This window comes from Ahaetulla prasina, chromosome 3 (assembly GCF_028640845.1).
Source record: "Ahaetulla prasina isolate Xishuangbanna chromosome 3, ASM2864084v1, whole genome shotgun sequence".
NCBI classification, from domain to species: Eukaryota; Metazoa; Chordata; class Lepidosauria; order Squamata; family Colubridae; genus Ahaetulla; species Ahaetulla prasina.
In genome coordinates this window covers 31,395,308-31,421,983 of record NC_080541.1, presented here as the reverse complement: position 1 = coordinate 31,421,983, position 26,676 = coordinate 31,395,308, and the positions used below count along the sequence as shown (strand labels likewise).

The 26,676-nt window shown below is 35.6% G+C and overlaps 1 protein-coding gene and 1 long non-coding RNA gene across 5 annotated transcripts in view; one reads left to right on the top strand and one right to left on the bottom strand.

The window, feature by feature from the left end:
• VPS13B (vacuolar protein sorting 13 homolog B) overlaps window positions 1-26,676 on the top strand; it is a 357,489-nt gene that overhangs the window by 276,034 nt on the left and 54,779 nt on the right. For all 4 annotated transcript variants that reach the window (XM_058175718.1, XM_058175717.1, XM_058175719.1 and 1 more), the window contains 4 exons: window positions 5,460-5,656; window positions 6,771-6,952; window positions 9,123-9,472; window positions 18,647-18,808. In XM_058175718.1, the coding sequence (XP_058031701.1) occupies window positions 5,460-5,656; window positions 6,771-6,952; window positions 9,123-9,472; window positions 18,647-18,808 (891 nt within the window). The remainder of the gene's footprint in view (window positions 1-5,459; window positions 5,657-6,770; window positions 6,953-9,122; window positions 9,473-18,646; window positions 18,809-26,676) is intronic.
• Window positions 9,267-26,676, bottom strand: part of LOC131194583 (uncharacterized) — a 60,003-nt gene continuing 42,593 nt past the window's right edge. Inside the window, exons 2-3 of the long non-coding RNA XR_009154233.1 lie at window positions 18,878-18,955; window positions 9,267-9,486 (exon numbers count right to left, since the gene is read on the bottom strand). This is a non-coding gene — a long non-coding RNA (uncharacterized LOC131194583). The remainder of the gene's footprint in view (window positions 9,487-18,877; window positions 18,956-26,676) is intronic.

Sequence of the window (26,676 nt, the reverse complement as noted above, 5' to 3'; positions counted from 1 at the left end):
TCACATATTAAGTACAGCTTTCTTTTCTCCTTTTTTCAAACCTGGAAGCATACATATTAAAAGTTACCATATAAAACTTTTAAATTAAAGGGCTAATTTCCATGCAATCAGGCACCCAATACCTATCATGTTTTACAAATTAATTACTGTCTGAAACATATTCTGCTTGGCCTTGGATTACTCGTATCGTGTTGAACTTGGGATGTTCATAGAATGTGATCATGAGGAAACAGTATGCTTTTTCAAAGGGGAAAAAAAAAGTTTCCAAGAAGAACTATTAAAATATTCATCTTCAAAAAGATGAATCAGTCGGAGTACAAAAGAAAAAGCAATTTAATTTTATAATCCCTTGGGAACATTTTAATTCTAAATACTTTACCAGGAAAATAAAAAAGAATGCAGTGGCAGCATAAATAGGTAAATGTCAAGGTTTGTCAGCTGTGCAGATGAAGGAAAACTCTACTGTGTGTGAAAAGTGAGCGGGTAGAGCATGTGAAAAGATTACTAAACCTTGAAAGGAACAAGAAGAGAAATAAATGAAGAGGAAACAAAATTCCAATTGTCTATAGGGAATTAAAATTGTAAGTGCATTCAGGTTGTCCTCTGAAATGTCAAGTGCTGCAGGGTTACAGAAGCATTAAAAAAAATAACCACAATATTCCCAGATATTATACGCTCAAAGACCTGAAAAAGCAATCAGGTGCTAATTTTTTTTTTATTCTGGATGAAGGATAAACCCCTAAACTTTTTTTAAAAAATAACAATTGGGTAAATGTCTATGTATTATTTTACTTATAAAATGTACAACACAGAATCACAGGGACCTTAGAGTTCTTCTAATCAACGCCTTGTCCAGTGCAGTACCTTCGTATCATCCAGACAAATGACTGTCCAATTTTTTCTTGAAAACTTAAAATGATGCAGAACCATGACCTCAGGAAGCAGGCTGTTCCATTTTTTAAATAGCTCTCCCAGTCCAGAAATTCCTCTTTATTTAAAGTTTCCTAACAGTGTTCATTGAAAAAAAACTTTATGAAGTCGTATCTCACCAGTTATGAGCTCCTTGCTTGATAGCCAAGACATTCCAAAGAGCACCGAAAGGGAGGCATTAAGAATTGGCAGATTTATACAACAACAAAAATCTCAATTTTAGGTTCAGTAGATGCTTTATCAGGTATAGTAAACTGCATATCTGAATAGCCAGGAAGGAAAGGGGATAAAGAAAAAAGTGAGGGTTCCAGCTTAGTTGTTAGAAGCTAGAATTGGATAAAAATATTGCTACATAAAATCATGACAAACCAAGAGCTGTCTTGGATCAGCCTTACGTGAAATAGTGATGCTGATTGTTGAGGTGAAGAGAATGAATGGGCAACAGTGATAAATAGTAACATAAGCTGTGATAAAGTAGAACAGTACTGTAAAAAGAAACTACGGGGAGAGTAGGAATTATGTGATATTTTTAAAAAAGCAGATCATTGAAAATTATTGTGATAGCCAAATGTTATTCTGAGCATTATGTTTTTGTGAGGGATGGGAATGCCCCACAACTAATCTATTTTTCTAATCAGAATTCTACTTTGAATCAAATCAAGGATTTCTCGTGTAGGTTTCCTGGGTTGGAGAATTGGAGAAATATGATTTGATGCTCTTGGATAACTATTTAGTTTGCTTGAGATAAAGTCTAAATTATTACCACAGTTGTCTTTCAACCTATGCCATTTTCTGCTTGTGCCACCCTTGGAAGACAGTCAGTTTGGTCTAGTGGTTAAGGCACCAGGCTAGCAAGCCGGAGACTGTGAGTTCTAGCCCTGACTTAGCCATGAAAGCCAGCTGGGTGATCATGGGCCAGTCACTCACTCACTCAGCCACTTTACAGGTTGTTGTTGTGGGAAAAGTAGGAGAAGGAAAGTATGTCGGATATGTTTGCTGTCACAAGTTATTTATAAAAAATAATGAAGATGAACTATATACAAATAAACAAACAAACAAGCAACAGTCATGGTATTCAAATGAAGAAAGCTGCTGTGTTACGACTTCTTATGAAATACAAGTTTCAGGAAAAGTGAAACCAATGTTCTTGTTGCAGAAATGACAGCAGCAATATTTCTGGAATAAGTATAATTTGTCATGTAGGGAGACTATTAATCTTATTTTTCAAGACAAAAGGAATACAATTTTATTTTTCTTATGGGACTCTCAATGGCACCTAATAATCGCATTTCCCCTGTCCATGAGTCATTTTGTATAATATACTTGATATTCAAGTTTTCAACTTATTATTTTTGGCAGCAGCTACTGCATAAAGCATTTGTCTTCCTTTAAAATTATCAAGCTGGGCCACTAGTCATAACCTATCCACCCAAAAGAATAAATAATGTGGTATCCATAGAAATACATAATGTGAATCAGTTTAAATTTCCAAATTCAATTCATAAAGAGCTCTGTTGCTATAAACCTGTGCATTTTGGTGAGACTTTCTCCCTTCCTAGGCATTTGTGTACTGGATTATAACTTTCTTTTTAATATTTCATATTAGGTAGCTTATTTTTTTTCCCCTTTTGCTTGCCAAAACCTAGCATTCTGTAAGCAGTTACTCAGTGATGAACATAACAGTATGTAGTTTTTAAACACAAATTCAGTTTTTCCTGTATTCTGTGTGCTTGCTGATATTAACCGGCTTTTCAGTATTGCATATATTAAAATGAAGGATAGGATTATAGCTAAAAATCCTGCTTCCTTTTGCTGCCTAGCTTCTTATTAACTAATGTAAAAACAAGCATCTTTAAATAGTTAACTCAAACTTGCCAGTGATTATATAGCCAGTTCCTGGTGTGTAATAAAATGGCTTTAAGAGATTAAGAGGGTGTTCCAAATCACAACATTGCCTAAAAATGAAATCACTTAAATCGTTTCTACCATACAGTAATTCTGTTGTGGCACATATATATATATGGAAGGAAGGCCCCCAGCTTCATACTCTTTCAAGGGGCCACTGGTTTTGCCAGTGGTTCTGGGGACCCCAGAGTGATACGGAGCCCATCAAGTGGTTTGTTTGTTTGATTGCTGTTGTTGTTGGGAGGTTATTGGGTTTTGTATTTGGGGTTTTACTTCTCTAAGCCACCTGAAATCACTGTGAGTGGGTTGGGTGCTGGGGTGAAATCCAGCAGATTCTGACAGGTTCTGGAGAACAATAGCAGAAATTTTGAGTAATTCGGAGAACCGGCAAATACTACCTCTGGCTGGCCCCAGAGTGAGGTGGGAATGGAGGTTTTGCAGTATCCTTCCTCTGGAGTGAGGTGGGAATGGAGGTTTTGCAGTATCCTTCCCCTGCCACGCCCACCAGCCATGCCCACAGAACTGATAGTAAAAAAATTTGGATTTCATCACTGGTTGGGTGGCCATATAAATTTTCTTAATAAATAAGCAAAATAAAGTAGGATAACTGGGGAAAGAAATCAAAGTTCACCTCCTACTCCACTAGGCAGATTAATTCCACTGGGGCTAGGAATCATCTAACTGACAGTACATCTGCTCAGATGAGTATCTGGGGATTTTCGGAGTTGGAAAGTGAAGATTAAATAATATAATCTTAGATATGTTGTGTGCATTGAGGGGCTGTGCTCCCTCAGATTATCATATTAGATTTATCTGTTAAATTCTTCTGGCAGGCCATAGTGGAAATTCAGAAAACTACGTTCAGCTGCTTTGTATGCTGCTTAATGCTGTATTCTCAGAAAATAATCACACATATTTTTCTCAGAAAATCAGGTACATGGACTACAGGTAGTCCTCCACTTAACAACTATTCATTTAGTGACTGTTCACAGTTACAACGGCTCTGAAAAAAGTGATTTATGACTGTTTTTCAAATGTATGACCATTGCAGTATCCTCATGGTCACGTGATCAAAATTCAGATGCTTGGCAACTGGTTCATATTTATGACGGTTGCAGTGTCCTGGGGTTACGTGATCCCCTTTTGCGACCTTCTGACAAGCAAAGTCAATGGGGAAGCCAGATTCACTTAACAACCGTGTGCCTAACTTAACAAATGCAATGATTCACTCAACAGCTGTGCCAAAAAAGTCATAAAATGGGGTGGAATTCACTTAACAAATGTTTTACTTAGCAATATAAATTTTGGGCTCCATTGTGGTCGTAACTCAAGGACTACCTATACTCAGAGTTGGGTTGAAATCCCATATTGAGAGATATTCTCCATCAGATTTAGGGGATCGTGTAAAACTGGCAGCAAACTTGTCTCTTCACATAGTTTTGTCACTGGAAACTGCTTTTATTAATGAAGTCATAGTCTGGGATTTCATGCTGTGCTTTATTGCCTCTCTTTTTACATTTCTATGGAAAGCTGTTAAGTAAAAAAATTTTTTTACAACTTGGTGTGTGTCACACATCATTTCTCTTTATCAGCAGTTTAAGGAGCAGCAGTGACAATTCAGATCTGCTACCTAAATACAGCAGTTGGTGGTTTAAGGGTTAACAAGCTGATCTAGATAAGAACCTTTTTTTTAATGGTTGGTTTCTCTTATGACTGAGATGAGGTGAATATCCTATCCTGAACTGAGTCACACCCTGCATGAAAAGCTTCCAAGAAGATAATTGTTCTCCAAAATATTTTCTGATCTATTACAGATGTGCCTTGGGAAATACTGATTTCTGTTTTAGTTTTTGGTATATGTGAAAATAACATTTTAAAAAAGCCAGTTAATCAAAATCTAAGTAAATGTATTATAAATATAAACAGAACTCATTCTCTTGGTGGTTTTTTTTTTTTTTGATAATTATAGTAATATCTGCTTGCATTTTACTTTGCATAATTTAGAGAAATGTGTAAACATATATGGTAGTTAATATTCCCTTTGTGTGGTAAGAAATATTCTCTAATCCCAGTGAGATAAATATCAGTATCAATTGTATTAATATTGAACCTTTTAAAATATATTAAGATGATTGACAAAATACCACTTCTGAATGGCAGCATCGGTCCTTTGGAATGGCATCCCAATGGAGATATGGTTGACTTCCATCTTTATTGAGATGTTTCCAGAAACAGCTCAAAATAAAGTTCTTCCAGAGGGTATTTAGATTGTGATGTCATCTTGGCTGAGATTTATAGACTGATTCTTGTTGGGACTTGTGTTTATACATCCTGAAACATATATTTCAATTTTAATTTGATTGTGGATTGTGTCATTATATCTTTTATTTTTGTGAACTGCCAAGAGCCCTTTGGGACTTCAGAGGGATCGATGGACAGAGTGATAAATTATGCATGTATTTTATCAATGGATGGATGCATGCATGCACAGACAAAAAGAATATCTCTCTTTCTCTCTCAATGGGGAGGGACAGACAAATAGCGCAACTGTATATTACACTGCAAATAAATATCTTTGACTTTGTCAAGAAATGCCAGACAACTAAGATTTGCAATTGTTACAGATCCCCTGCAGTTTGGAATACTGGGATGAGCTCCAAAAGTCATTTGTTGCTTTCAGAGAGTTCAACTTATCGGAAAGCAAAGTTTGTGAGTTGACCCTGCCAAGCATCAACTTAATAACTGATCCGAAAGAGTTTGTAGCTTCAGATCTTTGGAGAATTGTTCTGAACAGCAACCAGAATTCAGGGGATGACCAAAGGTAAATACAGTATTGATTATGAAACAGTAATTTATTTCACCAAGACAGATCGTGCTATTTTCTAAACCAGAAGCTAAAACACTGAAACAGACAAAAACTCATGACTCTTCAAACAATTTATTATTTGCTGAAAGAAATATCACTGAAATAGATGACTGAAACACCACATTACACAGATCTAGATTTTTAGATCTGGAAGAATACTAAAATTATCCAAGCCTTCCACAGGGTAACTTGGTTGGTCATGATATAAAGAAGTCTTGGTAAATCGTGGATCCAAGAAGTCTCCACTTGTCTTTCTCTGGCCTGAGCACAAAGAGATTGAAAGCTTTAAAAAAATATCACAGTAAGCTACAGTTATATTTAACCGTTTTGTTGAGATAAGTCCAGTACATAGCCCACTGTATTTACTTGGCCATGTTTTAAAGAAATTATCAAGATTAACTACAATATATCAAACTGAAATAATAAAATAGCTGTGAATCTATGTAAATTTATGCTTGTGTTCAAAGTGAGGAAGTTTGTTTTTGTTACATTGTGTCCACTCAGCAATCTGACAAAGTTAATTCAATCAAACAGACAATAATTGATTTCGGTTCATCTGAGTTCAACTGTAAAAACTTCATGGCTAAGTGGCAATAGAATCCTTTCTTTCTTGACTCTATTTCAATCTTTTAAGACAGGGGTCTCCAACCTTGGCAGCTTTAAGACTTGTGGATTTCAACTCCCAGAATCCCTCAACCAGCAAAGCTGGCTGAGGAATTCTGGGCGTTGAAGTCCACAAGTCTTAAAGCTGCCAAGGTTGGAGACCCCTGTTTTAAGAATACCTTACTCTCTCACCATTTTTTATTAGATGACTAGTGTTATTCCCTAGAAAATAATTCAGGCACAGGTTTGGAGAATATTGTCTAATAAGAGTTTATTTCATTTAAATGAAATATAACATATTCTTACTATAATGCTGTTATTGAAATAATTATTCCAAATTAATAGTATTTAATAATGACCACGCTATTGGGGCTCTGATCCTCAAAGATGCTTCTATTTTAGAAAACAATTTGATGCAGTATATTAGAACATTATTTTTTGCCTTTTTCTCATATCCCTTCCCCAGTTCAGAAAGTGAATCAAGTTCCCAGAGTGCATCTGATCAGTTTGTGACTCCTACTGCCCTAGCAGCCTGTACGAGGGTAGATTCATGCTTCACTTCCTGGTATGTGCCTGCCCTGGGGGTTTCAGTTCAGTTTGCTCATGCCGAACTTCATCTTTGTCACCATCTGGATCAGTTGGGCAGAGGTATGTATTTTAAATTCTGAAACAGAAAGCTGTAGCTCTTGCTTTTCCATTTACTCATCATCCCACCTGCTTTACATTTGCAATTCTTTTGTCCACTGGACCATATGCTCAGATAGCTTACACCTACTTATCAGTAGCAGGAATGTGTAAAAAGCAGATGTATTTGAAGGCAGTCATTGCAGAAGGTGCTTCATTTTTTAAGCTTCAGTAGTGGGCCCAAATACCCCTTTTCCTTTCACTTTATTGTGAGGCTAATGGAATAAATTTTGCTTTTCACTTTTGCCAGCAAACCTGCCCCATTTTATATGTGCTGTTGAACAAAAAGATTCCAAAAGAAGTACCAAGTACTCAAAACTCAGTTACAGTAATTTTAAAAGGAAATTAGGACATATTATTATGTTGTGTAATTTCAAATAATATTCTCCATAAGAAATGAGCAAATATCTCAGAAATTTCTAAAGCATGACATCTTGCTTAAATGATGGTTTTGCAAGTGGTGAATGACTAACATTTTCTTCAAAGTGTCCAAGTTTCCCTTAAAAAGATTCATTTTTTTATTCAGCTATTCTTAATTGCCGTTTTCTTTACTAACTTATTCACAGTGGAACAATTAAATGTGTGCAACTGGGACTATTGTAGATTGATTATGTCAGGAATTGTTTTCTGGCTTAATTATTTTCTGCAAATTCAAAGTAATGTATTCTGTAATTATCTTTTTAAAAATTGTCTCTATTCTTTAAAAAAACATCTGCGAGAGGATTATATGTAAGCTTGTGATAGCCTTACTCTTTATATCTTTCTAATAATAGATTATATTTTCAGTAGTCTTATTTTCTATTTCCCTTCCCTTCATCAGATGCTGATCTCTACCCACATCAATAATTACATTTATTTTAACTTACATATCAGCACTGTATCTGAACATACAGTCCTGAATGAGTATCCTCTCCATTCTCCTAATGTGTTTGACAATTTTGATATCCGTTCTGATTTGAAGAATGTTTGCTGTTTAGTTCTTGATAGTTCTTCTTGTTTATTGTTTCACTTTTTTACTAGCATTGCTGTTGCTCTCAATATCACTTATATCAAAGGGCAGGCAAAATAATGCTTTCCGGAGGCTTGTGATATACCAGCCAGTGCTACTGGCCATGTGACTGGAGGGCAAAGCTGACACCCTATGTCTGGAGATTACCATGCTTCCTATTATATTCCTAATACCATTTATGATAGGCCTTAGCATATTAACTTTTCCACAACACAACACATCTTTTATTTATTGATATCATACTTCTAAACACAAAGAGGCACAGAAAAGGTCTCTCTTCCATCCAAAATCCGACCAAAGGTCAGGTTATATATTATAAGACTACTCTTTCTTATGGCTTTAGGTTTTACTTGGGACTTCAAAAGCTAACTTTACCTTTCACAAATAGGGACACCAACTCCCAGAATGTTTAGTAATGTCCAAGTTGCTTAGGACTGAATGATGAAATCCAATTTTTTTTACTACCGGCTCTGTGGGCATGACTTGGTGAGTGTGGTGTGGCTTGGTGGGCGTGGCAGGGGAAAGATACTGCAAAATCTCCATTCCCACCCCACTCCAGGGGAAGGATACTGCAAAATCTACATTCCCACCCCACTCTGGGGCCAGCCAGAGGTGGTATTTGCTGGTTCTCCAAACTACTCAAAATTTCTTCTACCGGTTCTCCAGAACCTGTCAGAACCTGCTGGATTTCACCTCTGGACTGAACCCATGCATCTCAATGGGCAGAAAAAGGTTTTGAAAAAGAGTTCAGTTAACCTTACATAAAAGACATGTGCAATGGTTATATTGTAACTTAGAACAAAAAAAGTCATAAAGTTTTATTGTATGTTTACAGAACTTGGATATAAGCACATTTTTAAAATAGAAATGTTGCTGATAGCAGTAAACTTTTGATGGAGAAAATATTGTTTTCTAATATTTTTCAGTTTACATTTCATGTCTGTTACTTCTTAACTATGGTCAAATAATATCTAGAATTTTTGTTTAAAATAAATTGATTTAATCTAGAAAAATATAGCTTGGTCATTCTGGGCATATTTTTCTTCTGCATGTGTTCACTCCTAGTTTTATATCTGCAACATTATATTAACTATTAGTGATTTATTTTTACCTTTTGTTCTACAGAGCCACCAAAGTTCCTACATCCATTTATCTCTGATAAAAATGTGCCATCTGAATTAGAATATTCAGTCATCTCTTTTGAAGAACCTCATACCTATTTCAGGCAATGGAGTGATGGAGCCATCTTCAGAGACATGCAGTTATCCACTAGAATTGACTGTAAACTTTTGGAATGTAGAAATCTAACTAAGCAAACTGTTGCAAAACCATTTGGTATATTGGGGCAGCTTTCTGTTTCTGGAAATTCCATGGAAAAGATTTTGGATGGAAGTATGGTAGTGGATCCTGTATTCATCAGCTTTGGCCAACATACCATCCACTCTCTGCATAAAACCCTTCAGGCTTGGCAACAGGTAAGCACATAGGCCTGAAACGAAAAGGTTAAACCAGATATCATAACTCAGGATTCCTAAGAGTGAAGAAATATCAAAAATTTTATAGGGTGAAGGGATTGAAATAGGAATGGTAAACTGGCTCAGGTCCTTTTTCTTGTGTCATGCATTTTATTGAAAATGAAACAAAAGCAAATGAAATGCATAAAACCTATCTACATATCATCATTTGGTGTTGTATGAGCATGATTGGTAAATGTATGGATTTGGGGGAGGGATTTGCTCTTACATGGGGAAGAAGATTTATTCACTTATCAGATTTCTACACTGTTCATTCCACTTAGGTAAAATGAATAAAAGGTTGCTGAATGAATGTGAATTGAATACAAAAGTCCTATAGAGAAAATGAATGAGAATTGAATTGCAAAAGATATATATGAAGAAATGTGAATGGGTTGGGAGGAAAGACTAGAGGCAGTACTTGTAGTTGGATGGAGTTGATGAGGTCCTCAGATAGAAAGAGAGAAGTTTAAGGAACAAAAGAAAATGTAAGAATTCATATAAAGATATAGTACAAACAATACTGGTTTGCAAGGATAGAAAGGTATGAGGAGTTACATTGATTGGTTTTTGTATAAATTAAATTTTGCAATATCTATTTTTCTGGTTTTTTGCATATTCCCCAAAAAGAAATGTTGTGACACGATGGATGGAGTTTTATTTCCCATTTAGCAGACACCAGAGATAATGTGGGTTTTGCCATTGTACCTAGGCCAGTAAGCTAGGGTTTTGTTTACGTTTGAAATCCAAGCAGTGATCTGAATGTGGCTTCTTCATTGTTTCTTTATTTCTAATTGTTCTCTGTGACTCACTACGGATTTCCTACTCACGAGACCAGCTGCTAAAAATTAAGGAACATTTCTTTAAGGAGGAGCTTTCTTTGATTTCACCCCCACCTGTCTTTACAAATATGGAGGAGATTCTAACACAGGAGGAGGCAATTCCCATGGAGCCATGGACTACTAAAAAAACCAAACGACGGAAGAGAAAGAAGAGAGGTAAATGATCTGAGATCTTAATCAGGCTAAGAAATCGCATTAAAACTCCTCTGCCTTCAATTTTCCTAACAAATATACGCTCACTTGCAAATAAGATGGATGAAATACTCCTCTTAAACAAATACTATTCTAATTTTCGCAATTCAGCAGTCCTATGCTTCTCTGAAACCTGGTTAAATGAATCAATTCAAAATAGCAGCCTGAACATTCCAGGGTTTCAGATTGAACGATCAGACAGGATTCCAGAAACATCTGGTAAAAAGAAAGGAGGAGGCTTATGTCTATATATTAATAGAAACTGGTGTCAAGATTTTAAAATAATTTACAAATTCTGTGACAACAATTTAGAGACTCTAATTATCAACTGCAAACCTTACTATTCGCCTCATGAATTTTCCTCATTTCTTCTAATTGCTGTTTATGTCCCACCACAAGCCTGTGTAAACAAGGCATTACGAACTCTAGCTGACCAAATCATGGAGGCTGAAGCCAAACACCCTGATTCACTGGCCATTGTTTTGGGAGATCTAAACAAGGCAAACTTAAGGAAAGAGCTACCAAAATACTTTCAGCATGTCAATTGTCCCACCAGAGGCAAGAATACTCTAGACCATTGCTACACAACACTAAAAGATGCCTATCGGTCTTTACCACGTGCAGCTGTAGGACACTCTGATCATTGCATGATTCACCTTGTACCTGCTTACAGGCAAAGACTTAAAGCCACAAAACCAATAATTAAATCAGTGAAAACCTGGACGGAGGAATCAGAATTAAAGCTACAGGCATGTTTTGACTGCACTGATTGGAATATTTTAAAGATACCTCTGCAGACCTGGATGAACTCACAGATACTGTAACATCATATGTCAGCTTCTGTGAAGACCTATGTGTACCTACAAGGAACTTGCGAATATACAGTAACAACAAACCTTGGTTTACACCTAAACTTAAGCAGCTACGACATTCCAAAGAGGAAGCCTACAGAAAAGGTGATAAAATGCTGTACAATCAGGCCAGAAATGCACTAACAAGGAGATCAGAGCAGCAAAAGAAGCTACTCTGAAAAGCTAAAGAATCAGTTTTCAGCAAATGAACCAGCAAACATGTGGAAAACTCTTAAAAATATCACCGGCTATGGCAAACCTCCTTCCCAGGCTGAAGGTAATCAACAACTGGCAGATGACCTGAAGGAGTTTTACTGCAGGTTTGAAAGGAAACTACAGCCACCTATCTCCACAACCACCATCTCAGACACACCAACAACAGCCAAGCCTCCTACAACTGACCCCATTTCATTGGGTTCACAACCCCTAGTGATCACAGAAAAGGAAGTGCAGGACCTATTTCACAGACAAAAGCCAGGAAAAGCTCCAGGCCCAGACAAGATAACTCCTTCTTGCTTAAAAGTCTGTGCTGACCAATTGGCCCCCATCTTCACCCATATTTTCAATAAATCACTAGAGATGTGTTACGTTCCTTCTTGCTTCAAACGCTCTACCATCATCCCAGTGCCGAAGAAGCCCACCATCAAGGAACTGAATGACTACAGACCAGTTGCTCTAACATCTGTAGTCATGAAAACCGTTGAAAGGCTAGTGCTTTCCTACCTGAAAACCATCAAGGATCCGCTGTTAGACCCCTTGCAATTTGCATACCGAGCAAATAGATCAACAGATGATGCTGTTAATATGGCTCTGCACTACATCCTACAACATCTTGAGTCTCCAAAGACCTATGCAAGGGTCCTTTTTGTAGACTTTAGTTCAGCATTCAATACCATCATTCCAGACATTCTTCTAACTAAGCTAAACCAGCTACAGGTACCGGAACAGACTTGTAAGTGGATCACAAGCTTCCTAACAAACAGGAAGCAGCAGGTGAAGCTAAGCAAGATCACATCAAATACCTGTACAATTAGCACAGGGCCCCCCCAAGGCTGTGTGCTCTCCCCACTTCTCTTCTCTCTGTATACCAATGACTGCATCTCCAATGATCCATCTGTTAAGCTACTGAAGTTCGCAGATGACACAACAGTGATTGGTCTCATTCGAGACAATGACGAATCCGCATATAGACAAGAGGTCGAACGACTAGCCTTGTGGTGCAACCAAAACAATCTGGAACTGAACACACTCAAAACCGTAGAAATGGTGGTAGACTTTAGGAGAAACCCTTCCATACTTCCACCTCTCACAATACTAGACAACACAGTATCAACAGTAGAAACCTTCAAATTTCTGGGTTCTATCATATCGCAAGATCTCAAATGGACAGCTAACATCAAAAACATCATTAAAAAAGGACAACAAAGAATGATCTTTCTGCGCCAACTCAGTAAGCTCAAACTGCCCAAGGAGCTGCTGATTCAGTTCTATAGAGGAATTATTGAGTCTGTCATTTGCACCTCTATAACTGTCTGGTTCGGTTCTGCAACCCAACAAGAAAGACACAGACTTCAGAGGATAATTAGAACTGCAGAAAAAACAATTGCTACCAACCTGCCTTCCATTGAGGACCTGTTTACTGCACGAAGAGGGCCGTGAAAATATTTACAGACCCCTCGCATCCTGGACATAAACTGTTTCAACTCCTAACCTCAAAACGACGCTATAGAGCACTGCACACCAAAACAACTAGACACAAGAACATTTTTTTCCCAAAGGCCATCACTCTGCTAAACAAATAATTCCATCAACACTGTCAGACTATTTACTGAATCTGCACTACTATTAATCGTCTCATAGTTCCCATCACCAATCTCTTTCCACTTATGACTGTATGACTATAACTTGTTGCTGGCAATCCTTATGATTTATATTGATATATTGACCATCAATTGTGTTGTAAATGTTGTACCTTGATGAACATATCTTTTCTTTTATGTACACTGAGAGCATATGCACCAAGACAAATTCCTTGTGTGTCCAATCACACTTGGCCAATAAAAATTCTATTCTATTCTATTCTATTCTAAAAATGTTCAGATCCAAGCTTGTAATGCAATTTTGTGCTTATCATGAAGTAATTAACTGAAACAGAAGGTACATATTCAAGGAGAGCAAAGATAAGGAAAAGATATATGAGTTTGTAATAAGAGAGCAGTTTTTCAGGGTGTGCAAGTCACTGAGAGACTCTGGAAGGTTGCAGACTGAACATAAGATGTAGCAAATGCCAAGGAAATAGTCAATTGTCAGTGGGAAAACACTTGAGAACAAAAGCTCTCTTTTCCTTTTTGAATTCAATTAAAGTCTAAATGAGCCAGAAGATACCCTGGCTCAACTATTTTCTGGCAGTTATTTCAATAGGATATACGGTATCTAAGCTTGATTCACAGAATAATGGATGCAGGAGCTGTAATAATGAATTTTGCCCTGACGGAGAGCGGCTATCTTAGGCAGACCAAAGCCTCTGAGGAGTACTTGGCAGAAGCTACAGCAAGTATATCCTGTTAGTTTTATTATCCATTTTGGCAATAATAAATTAAACAATTATGGCAGGAAAGAGTATTTTACACTAAAATTCTTACTACTGTACCATTGAAAAGACATCAAGATTTCACGGACCAGTTTGCATGGATTTAAGTTTGTGTAAGTGATATTGAAATATAATTTGTGGAATAATTGTAATTTCTCACATAATAATAACCAAAATAAGCACTAACTGCCTACTAAGGCCCATTCTACATATAACATAGAAAAATATTCCTAAATTCTTTTTTTTTTAGTTCAATAGAAGGCATAACCAGGGAACACAGGACGTTTCGCCTAGTCCCTCCAAATGATATCATGGTTTAAAGTTAAACTTTTCTGTAATTTCTTGTTTATCCTGTTGAATGAAAAAAAAAAAAAAAGAATCTTACATTTGATATCTGGCACATATCTTCCCTGTTACTCTAATGAAGATTTTTGCTACAACTGTATGATGTTCTGTACATACAAAACTAATGGATTAAAATTAATAAAATTATATCCAAATAGTATTTTCTGCAATTATCCAAATAATCTCATCCCAGGATTTCCCTTTATCAATCTTCCTACCTATACAAAGTTTTCTGCATTTTAATTACCCATCACAAAACTACAATAGCAAAGCTAAAAAAGATATAACATCTGTTTCACATCAGAGTTTCTTTTTTCAAGGCATTCCAGGATTTTCTTATTGTAAAAGGACATTCATAAAATAAGAGCTAGTGTGATTTAAATCTTTACATCTGGTTCAAATATCACTGTGAAAAAAGAGTCTTTGTAGCTCCAATTTCTGCTTTTTGTCATATTTTGAGCAATGTGCTTAACAGAAAACAAGCAAACAATTTTGAAGGAGGCCTGTTTGCATGGGCTGGTGGAGGAGTAACTACTGCAAAATGGCCTTCATTACTTTGTGCAGTGAAAAAAGTCTCTCTAGTATCACATATGTACAAATAAAGTGCATTGTATAAATATTTAAATGTGTAAGACCACATCAGAAAATGATTGACTGACTTAAACTATAGGGAGCCTTTAAAGAAATACCCTGAGTTGGAAACAACAGGATTGTATAAGTAGAGCCATATGTTGCCTTGCAAGAATGTACCAGTCAGGTACATTCTATGAATAGTTAGACCTGATTTATATGCAGGGGTGGCAATGTTCAAATGACCTGCAGAGGATATGCCTCTGTAATTGTCGTTGCGATTTCCTTGTTTCCTCTCATCTCGAGAGTTTTTGCCACCATCTTCTGATGTGGTGGGTGAGTTTCTAGCCGAGAATGTCCTTGATTAAAAACTCATCCTATTTTTACATTAGGCTGCATTAGTTATTGAGGTGGGCACTGAACTACATATTAATGTTAATTGGTAATAACATGTTTCTTTAGCGGGTTCCCTTCTACCACCATACTGAAAATTAACTTCCCACCAGTATTTTGTAATATTCAGTGTTCACAATTAACACGGTGTTCTGCCAGACCAAATCAAGAGCACCAACGTTAATTGAATTCCTCACATTTTCTAACCAAGTATCAGAAACAACTAATTTTGTACACATTATAGATAAGAGCTGACATACAAAGCATAAAGTAATTTGGCCTTACACCTTTAGGTCAAGAGTTCAAGATAAACGGAAGCTTCTTTTGGAATTTGTTTTTCCCAAAAGGTGAACTAATTTTATTCTTAATTAATGAAGGAAGCTTTAACAATAGAAGCAGGCATTACAGACATCACCAGGCTGTTGGCTTTTATGATCCCAGGTCATTGGTTCAAATCACAAGATAATAGAACTTTTTTTTTCTTTTAAAAGCAACTCTTTAGACAGACAGACAGATGATTGATAGATAGATAGATAGATAGATAGATAGATAGATAGATAGATAGATAGATAGATAGATAGATTTACTGATTAGCCTATAGGCCATATCAAAGCACAAGGTTCAGACACATATCACCAATAAAATCCTATACAAACTATTTAAAATAAGAGTAGGGTAAAATACAATAGTTATAGGATAATAAAATATAATTTAACACCTAAATATATAAAATAGAATAAAATGACATAAAATTATATTTCGGTGTCACCCTTACAATCTACTCCAATCAATCCCATGTATGCAGATCTCAATCTAACCATTTTGTTTAAATACTGTGCTGCTTTTATAGTTTTACAGGGCCTTGAAAATTGAGTTGGGAGCAAGTTTTATTCAACTTAATAAGAATACCTTTCTGAGTTTCTATAGAATTTCATAATTTAAGTGGAAAAATGTTCTGGAAACATAAGGGGCATAATCCAGTAATTCTAAGTGCTTATGTAGATTAACATGTGTGATAGGTTTTTCCTTTTATTTGAATACAATAAGATATATTTGTTTAAGGGCTACCATCATTTATGGTAAAATTTTAAAGTTTGGATTATTTTGCCAACAAAATGTTGGTCCAGTAAAATATTTCACTCTACAAATTTATGTAGCATGTATAGTATTAAATTTTATAGAGACCAACACACAATTTTCAGATTAAAAAAAACTTTCTTTAAGGAAAACCTCTTTATAAACTGGTAATAAGTAAATCCATGTCTGTGACTAATGGTAATCAGAGATGTATCATTAAAAAATGTCAAAACAAAATATGTTCTTATGTAACACCAGGAATGACAGTATTGTTTTCTTTGATTGCTATTAAAATTTTAATTAAATTACAGTGTTCCTAATAACATTATAAACTATATAACATTAAGTCTGTAATATAAAATCCTCTTGACCATGTTGCCTCTGCCCCCATTATTTTGAACCCCCTTTCTGACTTCTACAATTGAGTGGAGTTAAGAGTTGATAGGTATCTACATATACATTTAAAAGGGGAGAGGAAATAAGCAGGGATTATATAAATGGCCTTTGTGGAAAGGATGCAGCAATTCAATCCTGCCAAGAAGAGATGTTAGGTGAATATAAGAATGCAGTATTTTTAAAACAGATTCAGTAAAATGAAGCATACACATTAAAGCAGGTGGTCACCATAGAAACCAAGTTCTGCAAAGAACAGATACATACATCATCATGGGTGATTTTGCATAACTTTCAAAAGTAATGGGTTACATACTTTGGGCACCTAAGAAATACATTTTTTGTGTTGGTCTAAATGAAGTGTTGACAACTACATTTTCTAAAGTGCATTCTTTAGAAATCTGATGGCCAAGAAAGAGTTGGCTGGTTGAGAAATCTGGATATCTTCCTTGCTTTTATATGCTTCCATGATATTGCTGACAGAACCTTGAGTAACTAAACAACAAGGGAAGAGTTTACCCACTGGTGTGGGAGCAGATTCTACGGAAGAAGAAAAAAATCATCCAGCTATAATTCCAGCTGTGAAACTGACAATCATCATAACCAAAGATAATGGAAATATAATAAGGAAAATGGAACTGAAAATAGGAAATCAGTTGTGGTCCTGTAGGCTCCAGTAGAAGAAGTGGACAACATAATACTGTATATTACTTATTGAATGAAAAATACAGGCAATCAGCTTCAAATTTATAGCGTGAGAAAATGTAAAGGTCAAAATGTAAAGGAAGAATGCCTTGAAGATCCCATTGTAAAACTGCCACTTACTCTTCTGCATTCAAACCATTCTTTTAACACAATGTATTATAGGGATTAATAAACCCTGAGACATTGATAATTTATGCATTATCAAATAAGGCAATTGTTCATATTGTATGGAAAGATGTCCAATATATCTGTTGTTCTAGTCTAATCTTTTAAAAGCAGAAGCAAGACCAAATACAATTGATTGAAGACAGACATTAAACGTCTCTAATTTGAATGTCAGATATTTATGGTATGCATTAATACATCACCCTCATGGGCTGCAGTACATTGTTCATTTTTCACTTACAAGCATTGCTCTGTATGCATTTTGAGGAGAAGGATGTTCCCAGATACAGAAGCATTTCTGAGTAATTGAACATTCATATATTTGTCCTCAAGCATAAAGACAGACTTCATTCTTTGTCAGCTGTCCATGCAATTAAATACTACATTTGTTGCTGAGCTACTTTAAAGGAAAAATAGTGATCTCCTCCCCACAAAGTATTTGGCTATATAATAGCCTTGCAATGGAAGAGAATATCAACCAGCCCTTACAGTATATAAGATTGAGAATGGTTATTATCATTAAAAAGGCAATAAGTCCTTTTAAGCACAAAACAAATCTGAATTGCTTGAGCATGCTGAAAACTGTGAATGGACACTACAATAATGTTTAAAACCAGTTCAGAAAGATTGATTAGTTTTAAAACATTACCTAAGATTTATTTTTCCTAAAATATTAAAAACCCTAATGGGATCTTCACTAATATTGGCAGTATTAGTATAACTATGGAATGAAGATAACATTTGTCCACATGTCTACAACATATATTAAATATTTTTTAAATTGCAGTTCTCTTCTATTGCTATTTGTCTGTGTTAGCAATTGACAATATATAAATGGATATACATTTTGGGATCCATCAGCGATTCTGGTATTTTTGTTATGGGGAAAGAATGCTTTGTAGGAAAGCTTATAATAGCGAAGACACAAAAATTTTCACCATTGGGCAGATAGGTGCCAAGCATCCTGGAATTATTCTGAAGCTTATTTGGTTTTCTATTCTTTTTCTTTCAGAATCAATGCCCTGAGGCAGAACAGCTAATCTTTAGCCACTTTGTAATCTGTAATGACACACAGGAGACACTGCGGTTTGGCCAGGTAGACACAGATGAAAATGTTTTGCTGGAGAGTCTTCATAGTCACCAGTATAGCTGGCGCTCTCACAAGTCCCCACAGGTATGTATGCCATAAAGTGCAGTTGCAACAGTTGTTAAAAATGGAAAGTGTTGAAATAATTCAATTTACGTTTTTGGAGGTGGAGGAGAATTCATGCATTCTCCTGTCTTTAGTTTTCCAGATTTCAGCCAAAGGTCCATGCTTAAACTACAAGACAGAAGAGATAAACAAAAAGGATGAGCAAACCCAGAAATGTTTATATTTCATTCAGGTTTGGAGCTGTACAGCAGTGTTTCTCACTCTTGGCAACTTGAAGATGTGTGGACTTCAACTCCCAGAATTCCCCAGCCAGCATTCTGTGAGTTAAAAGTCCACACATTTTAACGTTGCCAAGACTGAGAAACACTGTTCTGCGCTCACACACAGTCCAATATTTTTTAAAAAATAACTTCAGGCTTCTGTATGGGAGCATATAAATAATTCATTGGGCTTGAGAGAAAGCAAGCGTCTTCAGCTTTTGGGATGTTAATCCTAACAGTGTGAGCACAAACCTTCTGTTGACATAAGACAATACAATTGACAGCACAGTACAATAAGACAATTTGAAAATGACAGTCCAAAAGCTGAGCAATGAACCAGAAATAGGGATCTTGGAGAAGTATATTCTTGATGATAACCACATACTCGCATCCTCAAACATACTGACATTAAAATCTCAACTTTACCAGTCTTAGGGAATTCATAGATATCCATATTCATCAACATCTAATTGTGATGAGAAATTTTCGTCTCCACGTATATATGCTTAAACTGCGTATGCTTTCACAGAGTTACGGTACATGCATAGTGCATGTATGCACAGAACTGCAGAATAGAGTGAAGAACCTCGTGTTGATTCAACAGAGCAAACAACCCTCATGTTTTTCATGATTAGTTCCTTCATAAAAGCTTCTTAGATTTTACAATTAGAAGATGTTCTAATGATAATAAAAAGAGATTCTAAAAAAATCAAACATTCTAGTATTTATTTTTTTGTACATGCTTTAGGCAAAAATTACAAATGTATAAATAGGAAGATCACTGCAGTGTGCTGTTCACTGTTGAACATAAGCAAGAAAGGGATGATTAGATTCTGACTGTAAAATTCTGAGGTCATAGCTGAAAAGTAGCAACCTGGTGATTGAAGGACAATTTCATATATTGCTTGACCGCTGCTGATCATGTTTATATTCCAGAATAATCTGGGCTGGGCACTCTTGCCATATGTTATACTTATACTTGGGGGGGTGGGTGGAAATAGTGAGAAAATACAGTAATTTTGGGAGAACCATTATCTATATTTTTTTCCTCTTCCTTAGTAGGAAGAGGTCTTTCTTAGCAAGAAGATATGTAGCATATCATAGAGAAAATGATCTCTGTTATCTCTAAATTGAGTGCAGGTTAATTGAACGGCTAAGGTCAATCACAGAAACCTGCACTTAGTATATATTTACTGTGGAATAACCACACTGAGTTCACACATATTTTTTTTAAAAGCAAAAGAAGAAGAGCTTTAAAATTTACTCTGCTATAGATTATCCATTGCAGAAAGCAATTTAAGGTGGGGGGGGATGATTGGCAAGTTATGACCAGTGTAATTGATAAATCTCTATTTTTCCCTATGCTTTTTGCTCATGTGGAAGTAGTCTTTTCACATTAATCTTTCCCCTTTGAAATAGCATTTTTTTCTGTCTCTTTTTAAACGGCAGTAAAACCAAGCCAATCATGATCAGGACTATTTAACCTTTTTATCTCAGCGTAGTGAAAATCATACTTTTTCCACATGTCTTTCTGCCAGCATTTAGAACTTCAGGCATTAAGACTGCCCAGTTAACTGCAGAATGTTATCTGGCTTGCTAAAAACCTGGAAGAACAGTTGAAGTCTTCCACAAGCAATGAAATACAAACAGCCCTGATTGGGCATTGTTAAAGTATCCTTGTCTTGAAGCGTCACTGACTATTCAGAGATTACTTAATTAATTAATTACTTAATTAAAAAAAAAAAGAACAGAGGGTATTTTAAAGCAGGTGTCTCCAACCTTGGTAACTTTAAGCCTGGAGGACTTCAATTCCCATAATACTGGGAGTTGAAGTCTTCTAGGCTTAAAGTTGCCAAGGTTGGAGACCCCTGCTTTAAAGTACTTTAAACAAACCAATTTGTTGAAATTTCTTGCTAAACAAATAACATAATTGCAGATGAGAAACTGTACTGTTCTCCAGAGAGCATTCATAACTTAGAAATAACTTAGATTTTCCTCTTCCTGCATCTACACTTATCTTTCTCTTCTAGGCAAAGTGAACAGGGACAAAGGGGGAGGGATTCAACTGGGAATTGTAAGAGCCCCTTATATAACTTATTTCTGGGGAGCATTTCTTCCTTGGGACACCATGGACTTTTGTAGCACACATTTGGTTGAGGCCAGAAGGGAAGAAAAGCAAAACAGCAGTGAAGCATTATCTATCATCAATAGCACTAAAATGCTTGGCTGTCTGAAACCCAATATTCTGGTAATTATTAAGTTAATGCGCTTTGTAATATTCCATATTATTATTGTTCTATTGATATTTTATTACTTCTCCCTTGACACCAAAACTGAGAAGTGGAAATGATCCATGGAGAAACGTAAGAATTTGGTTCAATACAGTCCTCTCTTTTCTTCTAAAGCTACACCTGCATCATGTAATTTGTGTGGCTATTTTAAAAAAGTAGTTTGTGTGAAAATGTCAAATAGCTTGTTACCTGGGGGACCAGAGCAGCAGCGTTCTTGCTTTAATTTTTAATCTGTCTTACTCTTTCAACGGCATTCGCTTGTAAGTATCCAGGATTAATACAAATTTATTAGGACTTCAGCATGGACATATTGTGGCAGGTTCCAAACTCTCTTGCTGCTGGACTTCTTGAGGAACTTATTCTCTGGAGGTCAGAACAGTGCCCAACTGTGGACAAACCATGCAAGTGTCAGTTTAATGGAATGTGAGATGACTTCATCATTTTGAAGCTATTTCATTCCTCATGATAATTCTCATCTTGCCAAGTTAGTGAATTTTAAGAACTCTGGGAGCAGATTTTAAGATAAATGTGAAATATGAAATAATCCATATTTCGGAGTCAGAAAAGTTCCTCTAGGCATTAGTTCATATTTGACTTGTTCAACTCACACTTGGGAATAAAATGAGTTAGGATCAGGTCTCAAATACCACGCTCCCTTATTGGGAAGGAAAACCTGTGTCTCGTGTTTCTTGTTACAGAGGAACTAAGCAGCAGAGATTGCCATAAAATATTTTATTTAACCTTGCAAAAATGTTTTTTTTAAAGTATGGCAAAGCAGTTCTTTTAATGAAAATGAATAGTTTTCAAAGAGTTGGATTTCATTAACATTTGCATCATTTAGAGACTTAATTGTTATTTTGCTGATTATAGATGAGAAGAAGTATTGTAATTGCCCATTTAAAGTACATAATAAAAATAAATAAAAAGAGGCTTAAAATTCCTTTGGTTTTGCTTCAGTGGTATACAGCTAAAACCTCAAGACATATTTGTTTCAGATGTAAATTTGGTAAAAGAATCAAATTATGGGATTTGGAAGTAAACCCTTTATTTAATAGCTACTTAAAAAAGCAATAAATAGAAGATAGAATTTTAGATGCCCATATTTTGGAAAACAGCTGCACATCTTATTGAGTACATATGGTTAAAAAGATAATTCTCAGAATTATTGTTTTCCCTTTATTCTTTTTATGCTTATCTTATAAACATCTCACTGCATTTTGTTCAAACTGTACTTCTCTAGCAGATAATATATCTACCACACTTCTTTCATGATATGAGACCCTCACGCGTTTTGATGTCATTGATATGCAAGATGTTGCTTGAGTCCAGGTAGTCCTTGACTTATGACTGGTTGCTAAGTGACCATTTAAAGTTATGACAGACCCCTTTAACCCAGTTCCAATGGCTCTATCCCCCACTACAGTCACATCACCACATTTTGGGTACTCAGCAACCAGCCCACAATTATAACTGTTTATAGCACTCCATGAACATGTGACCTTGATTTACATTATTTTTGTCGGAAAATGTTTACTTCTGGTGATTGTCAAAAGCACTGTAGGAGATGACCAGGCTGAGCCCAAGGAAGGGGTCAAGCTACTCATCAGTCTGAAGTCCTTTCATGCCCACAAGCGATTTAAGTCCAGCCCAGCTTGAATTCAATTTATTCTTATCTGCCACCAATTTGCCTTAATCGGTAGTAGTTCAGATTCTTGTTTAGCGGTATCATGGAATAAACTTGTACTTCTTTGAATAACTCTGGTTCCTGATTTCCTGTACTGTTATATGAACAATGGGTTCACTTAACAGACACTGCAAACAAAAGGTCATAAAATTGGGCAGATTGTGTGATGATCTTGTGTACTATTGTAGCAATTTATAACTGTAATGGATAAGCTCCATTATAGTCATAAATTGAGGATTACCTGTGCATGATTCTGCTCAGCTTTATACTTAGGAACTGGTGCATAAAACTATAATGTACACTGCCTTCTTGCCTCTGGAAATTGTAATCCTGTTAAGTGCAATAGCAACAGCACTTAAACTTATATACCACTCCATAATTTTTTTTTATTTTTTTTTTGTTTACATTTATACCCCGCCCTTCTCCGAAGACTCAGGGCGGCTTACAATGTATAAGGCAATAGTCTCATTCTATTTGTATATTTTTTTACAAAGTCAACTTATTGCCCCCCCAATAATCTGGGTCCTCATTTTACCTACCTTATAAAGGGTGGAAGGCTGAGTCAACCTTGGGCCGGGCTCGAACCTGCAGTAATTGCAGGCTCTGTGTTCTAATAACAGGCTTCTCTACTGCCTGAGCTATCCCGGCCCCTAATGCTTTACAGAACCCTCTGAGCTGTTTACAAATGTCAGCATATTGCCCCCAACAATCTGGGTCCCCGTTTTACCGACGTCAGAAGGCTGAGTCAACCTTGAGCCAGTCAAAATTGAACTGTTGGCTGTGGGCAGAGTTAGCTAATCTTTTCAGGACCAAGTGCCCGAAGCGCGCACATGAATTAGCACTTCTTCCTCACAGTTTTATAGCAATTTATATTTAAAGTTTGTGAATGTTTTTGAATTTTCAATATTTCTGCATAAATATGACCTAAAATGTGATGTGTTCCCCACAAAAGTCTTAAAACTAGATAAACGGAATCCAATTAAATAAATGAATTCAAAACATTATACTTGTTCATTGTTTTGGGGGGGAATAATTCAAATTTAAATGGCTTCACAAACTTTTAAGCATTACTAAATTGATTGCTTTTACCAAGGTTCTTCTTTTTTTAAAACACAGTATTGATTAAATTACTACTAACTTTATATATTTCCTATTCATTTTTCTATTCTGTGGAATCCTGATTGTCTTTTTATTCTCATACTTTATTTTACCCTAACCCTAACATAATTTTTTTTTTTTTTTTTTTTTTTTGTTTACATTTATACCCCGAAGACTCAGGGCGGCTTACAATGTATAAGGCAATAGTCTCATTCTATTTGTATATTTTTTTACAAAGTCAACTTATTGCCCCCCCAACAATCTGGGTCCTCATTTTACCTACCTTATAAAGGGTGGAAGGCTGGGTCAACCTTGGGCCGGGCTCGAACCTGCAGTAATTGCAGGCTCTGTGGTCTAATAACAGGCTTCTACTGCCTGAGCTATCCCGGCCCCTAATGCTTTACAGAACCCTCTGAGCTGTTTACAAATGTCAGCATATTGCCCCCAACAATCTGGGTCCCCGTTTTACCGACGTCAGAAGGCTGAGTCAACCTTGAGCCAGTCAAAATTGAACTGTTGGCTGTGGGCAGAGTTAGCTAATCTTTTCAGGACCAAGTGCCCGAAGCGCGCACATGAATTAGCACTTCTTCCTCACAGTTTTATAGCAATTTATATTTAAAGTTTGTGAATGTTTTTGAATTTTCAATATTTCTGCATAAATATGACCTAAAATGTGATGTGTTCCCCACAAAAGTCTTAAAACTAGATAAACGGAATCCAATTAAATAAATGAATTCAAAACATTATACTTGTTCATTGTTTTGGGGGGGAATAATTCAAATTTAAATGGCTTCACAAACTTTTAAGCATTACTAAATTGATTGCTTTTACCAAGGTTCTTCTTTTTTTAAAACACAGTATTGATTAAATTACTACTAACTTTATATATTTCCTATTCATTTTTCTATTCTGTGGAATCCTGATTGTCTTTTTATTCTCATACTTTATTTTACCCTAACCCTAACATAATTTTTAATCTAACAGCAACATATGGCCTGAATTCCTAATTTGGTGCAATTAATTTGCCTCCTTTTATGAAACATTTGAAATTGCTTCCTGTTCCTTAGTCACATGCTTTCTGTATTGCAAAATTAGCTTTCATTAATGGTATACTTGATTCCTAATAGCAGTCCATAAATAATTTTGTAGTTTTGAATAGAAACCTTAAAATCATTCAAATTAAATTAATAGGGAAAAAAGGAGGGAGGGAGAGGAGTGTAAGGAGAGGAAGAGTTTGCTGTGAAAAGGAAATGGAGGAAAGACAACCCCGAAAATATTCTAAGTATAAAAATTGAAATTGTTAAACAAAAAAAGGAATGAAATGGAATTAATATAAATAAAAATGGAGAAATTAGAAAATGAAAGCGAAAGTAGATGTGATTTAATAAAATATGCAAAGAAATATTAGGAAAGGAATAAAAAACTGGAAAAAAATAAACATTTTGGCTAAAATTGTAACTAAGAAAAATTTATTTGAATATTTTGAATTGTATATGATAAGAAAATGTCAATACGCTGTTCATGAATTGTGGTTGTGTGGAAGGGGGAGGGAATTTAAAAATCAATAAAAACTTGTACAAAAAAACAAAAACAAATTAAATTAATAGGGGTAAACTGTAGCTCATTCTATAACACAAGCCAAAAATAAAGTACAAGTGGAATTTGTTTGTGACATTTTGGCAAGTTTATCGTAAATATTTCCACCAGATTATTTTTTTTACCTGCACAGCAAAAATAAGAACTTCTTGACATTGTACTAGCATAACAGTTAGTGATCCGATCTAAAAAAGTTATTTTTTCATATGGTAGATGGCAGCCTGACAGCCGTTTAAGCTGTTCTGGGAATTATCTACATTAAGTATCCCACTCTTCTTTGCTAAAGTTACAAAGGACCAAAGAAAATGGTACTATGAAATCCAAATGTTTGGAGATTTGGGCTTCTTATCTGAGACTTTGTAGCTAAACAGACAATCCCCTTTTAAAGAGAAAACACACGAATTATACAGTTTTTCCTGATTATTAAAATATTATATAATTGGGTTACCTCTTCCAGTTGATGTTGAAAGGATTAATGCAAGAAAGAATTTCATGACTGTTGAAATCAAGATTCACAACGGAGTATTGAGCAGAGTATTTGTAATGATACACTAATCTGAATTTCTTCTTGTTTATCTGTGCCTTCTACCATTCTGCTTGGTGTATTTCTTGCTGTCCTTCTGCCTTCTTTTTTAATCAATCTATTTTTTCCATTGTCCACTGATAAATTCATTTTCAAAGTAAATTTCTTTTTCATGAATTTCTTGAACTTTCCTAATTTCAAACCATCTACTTCTTCACTACCATCTGGGTTCTTTTAACTTTTACAAGTAATGGAAGACATCTTACCAAACTCCATTAGTTTTATCTTAATCTGTCATAGATTTAAGCATTGTAAAGGACGTTATCACTTCAGAACTCTGTGTGCTGTCAAAGAAAGCCATCATGTTGATGACCAACATTATACCATAATTTATTTCTTTTGCTCATTCATCATGGCTTAGTCTTACCTGCGGATTC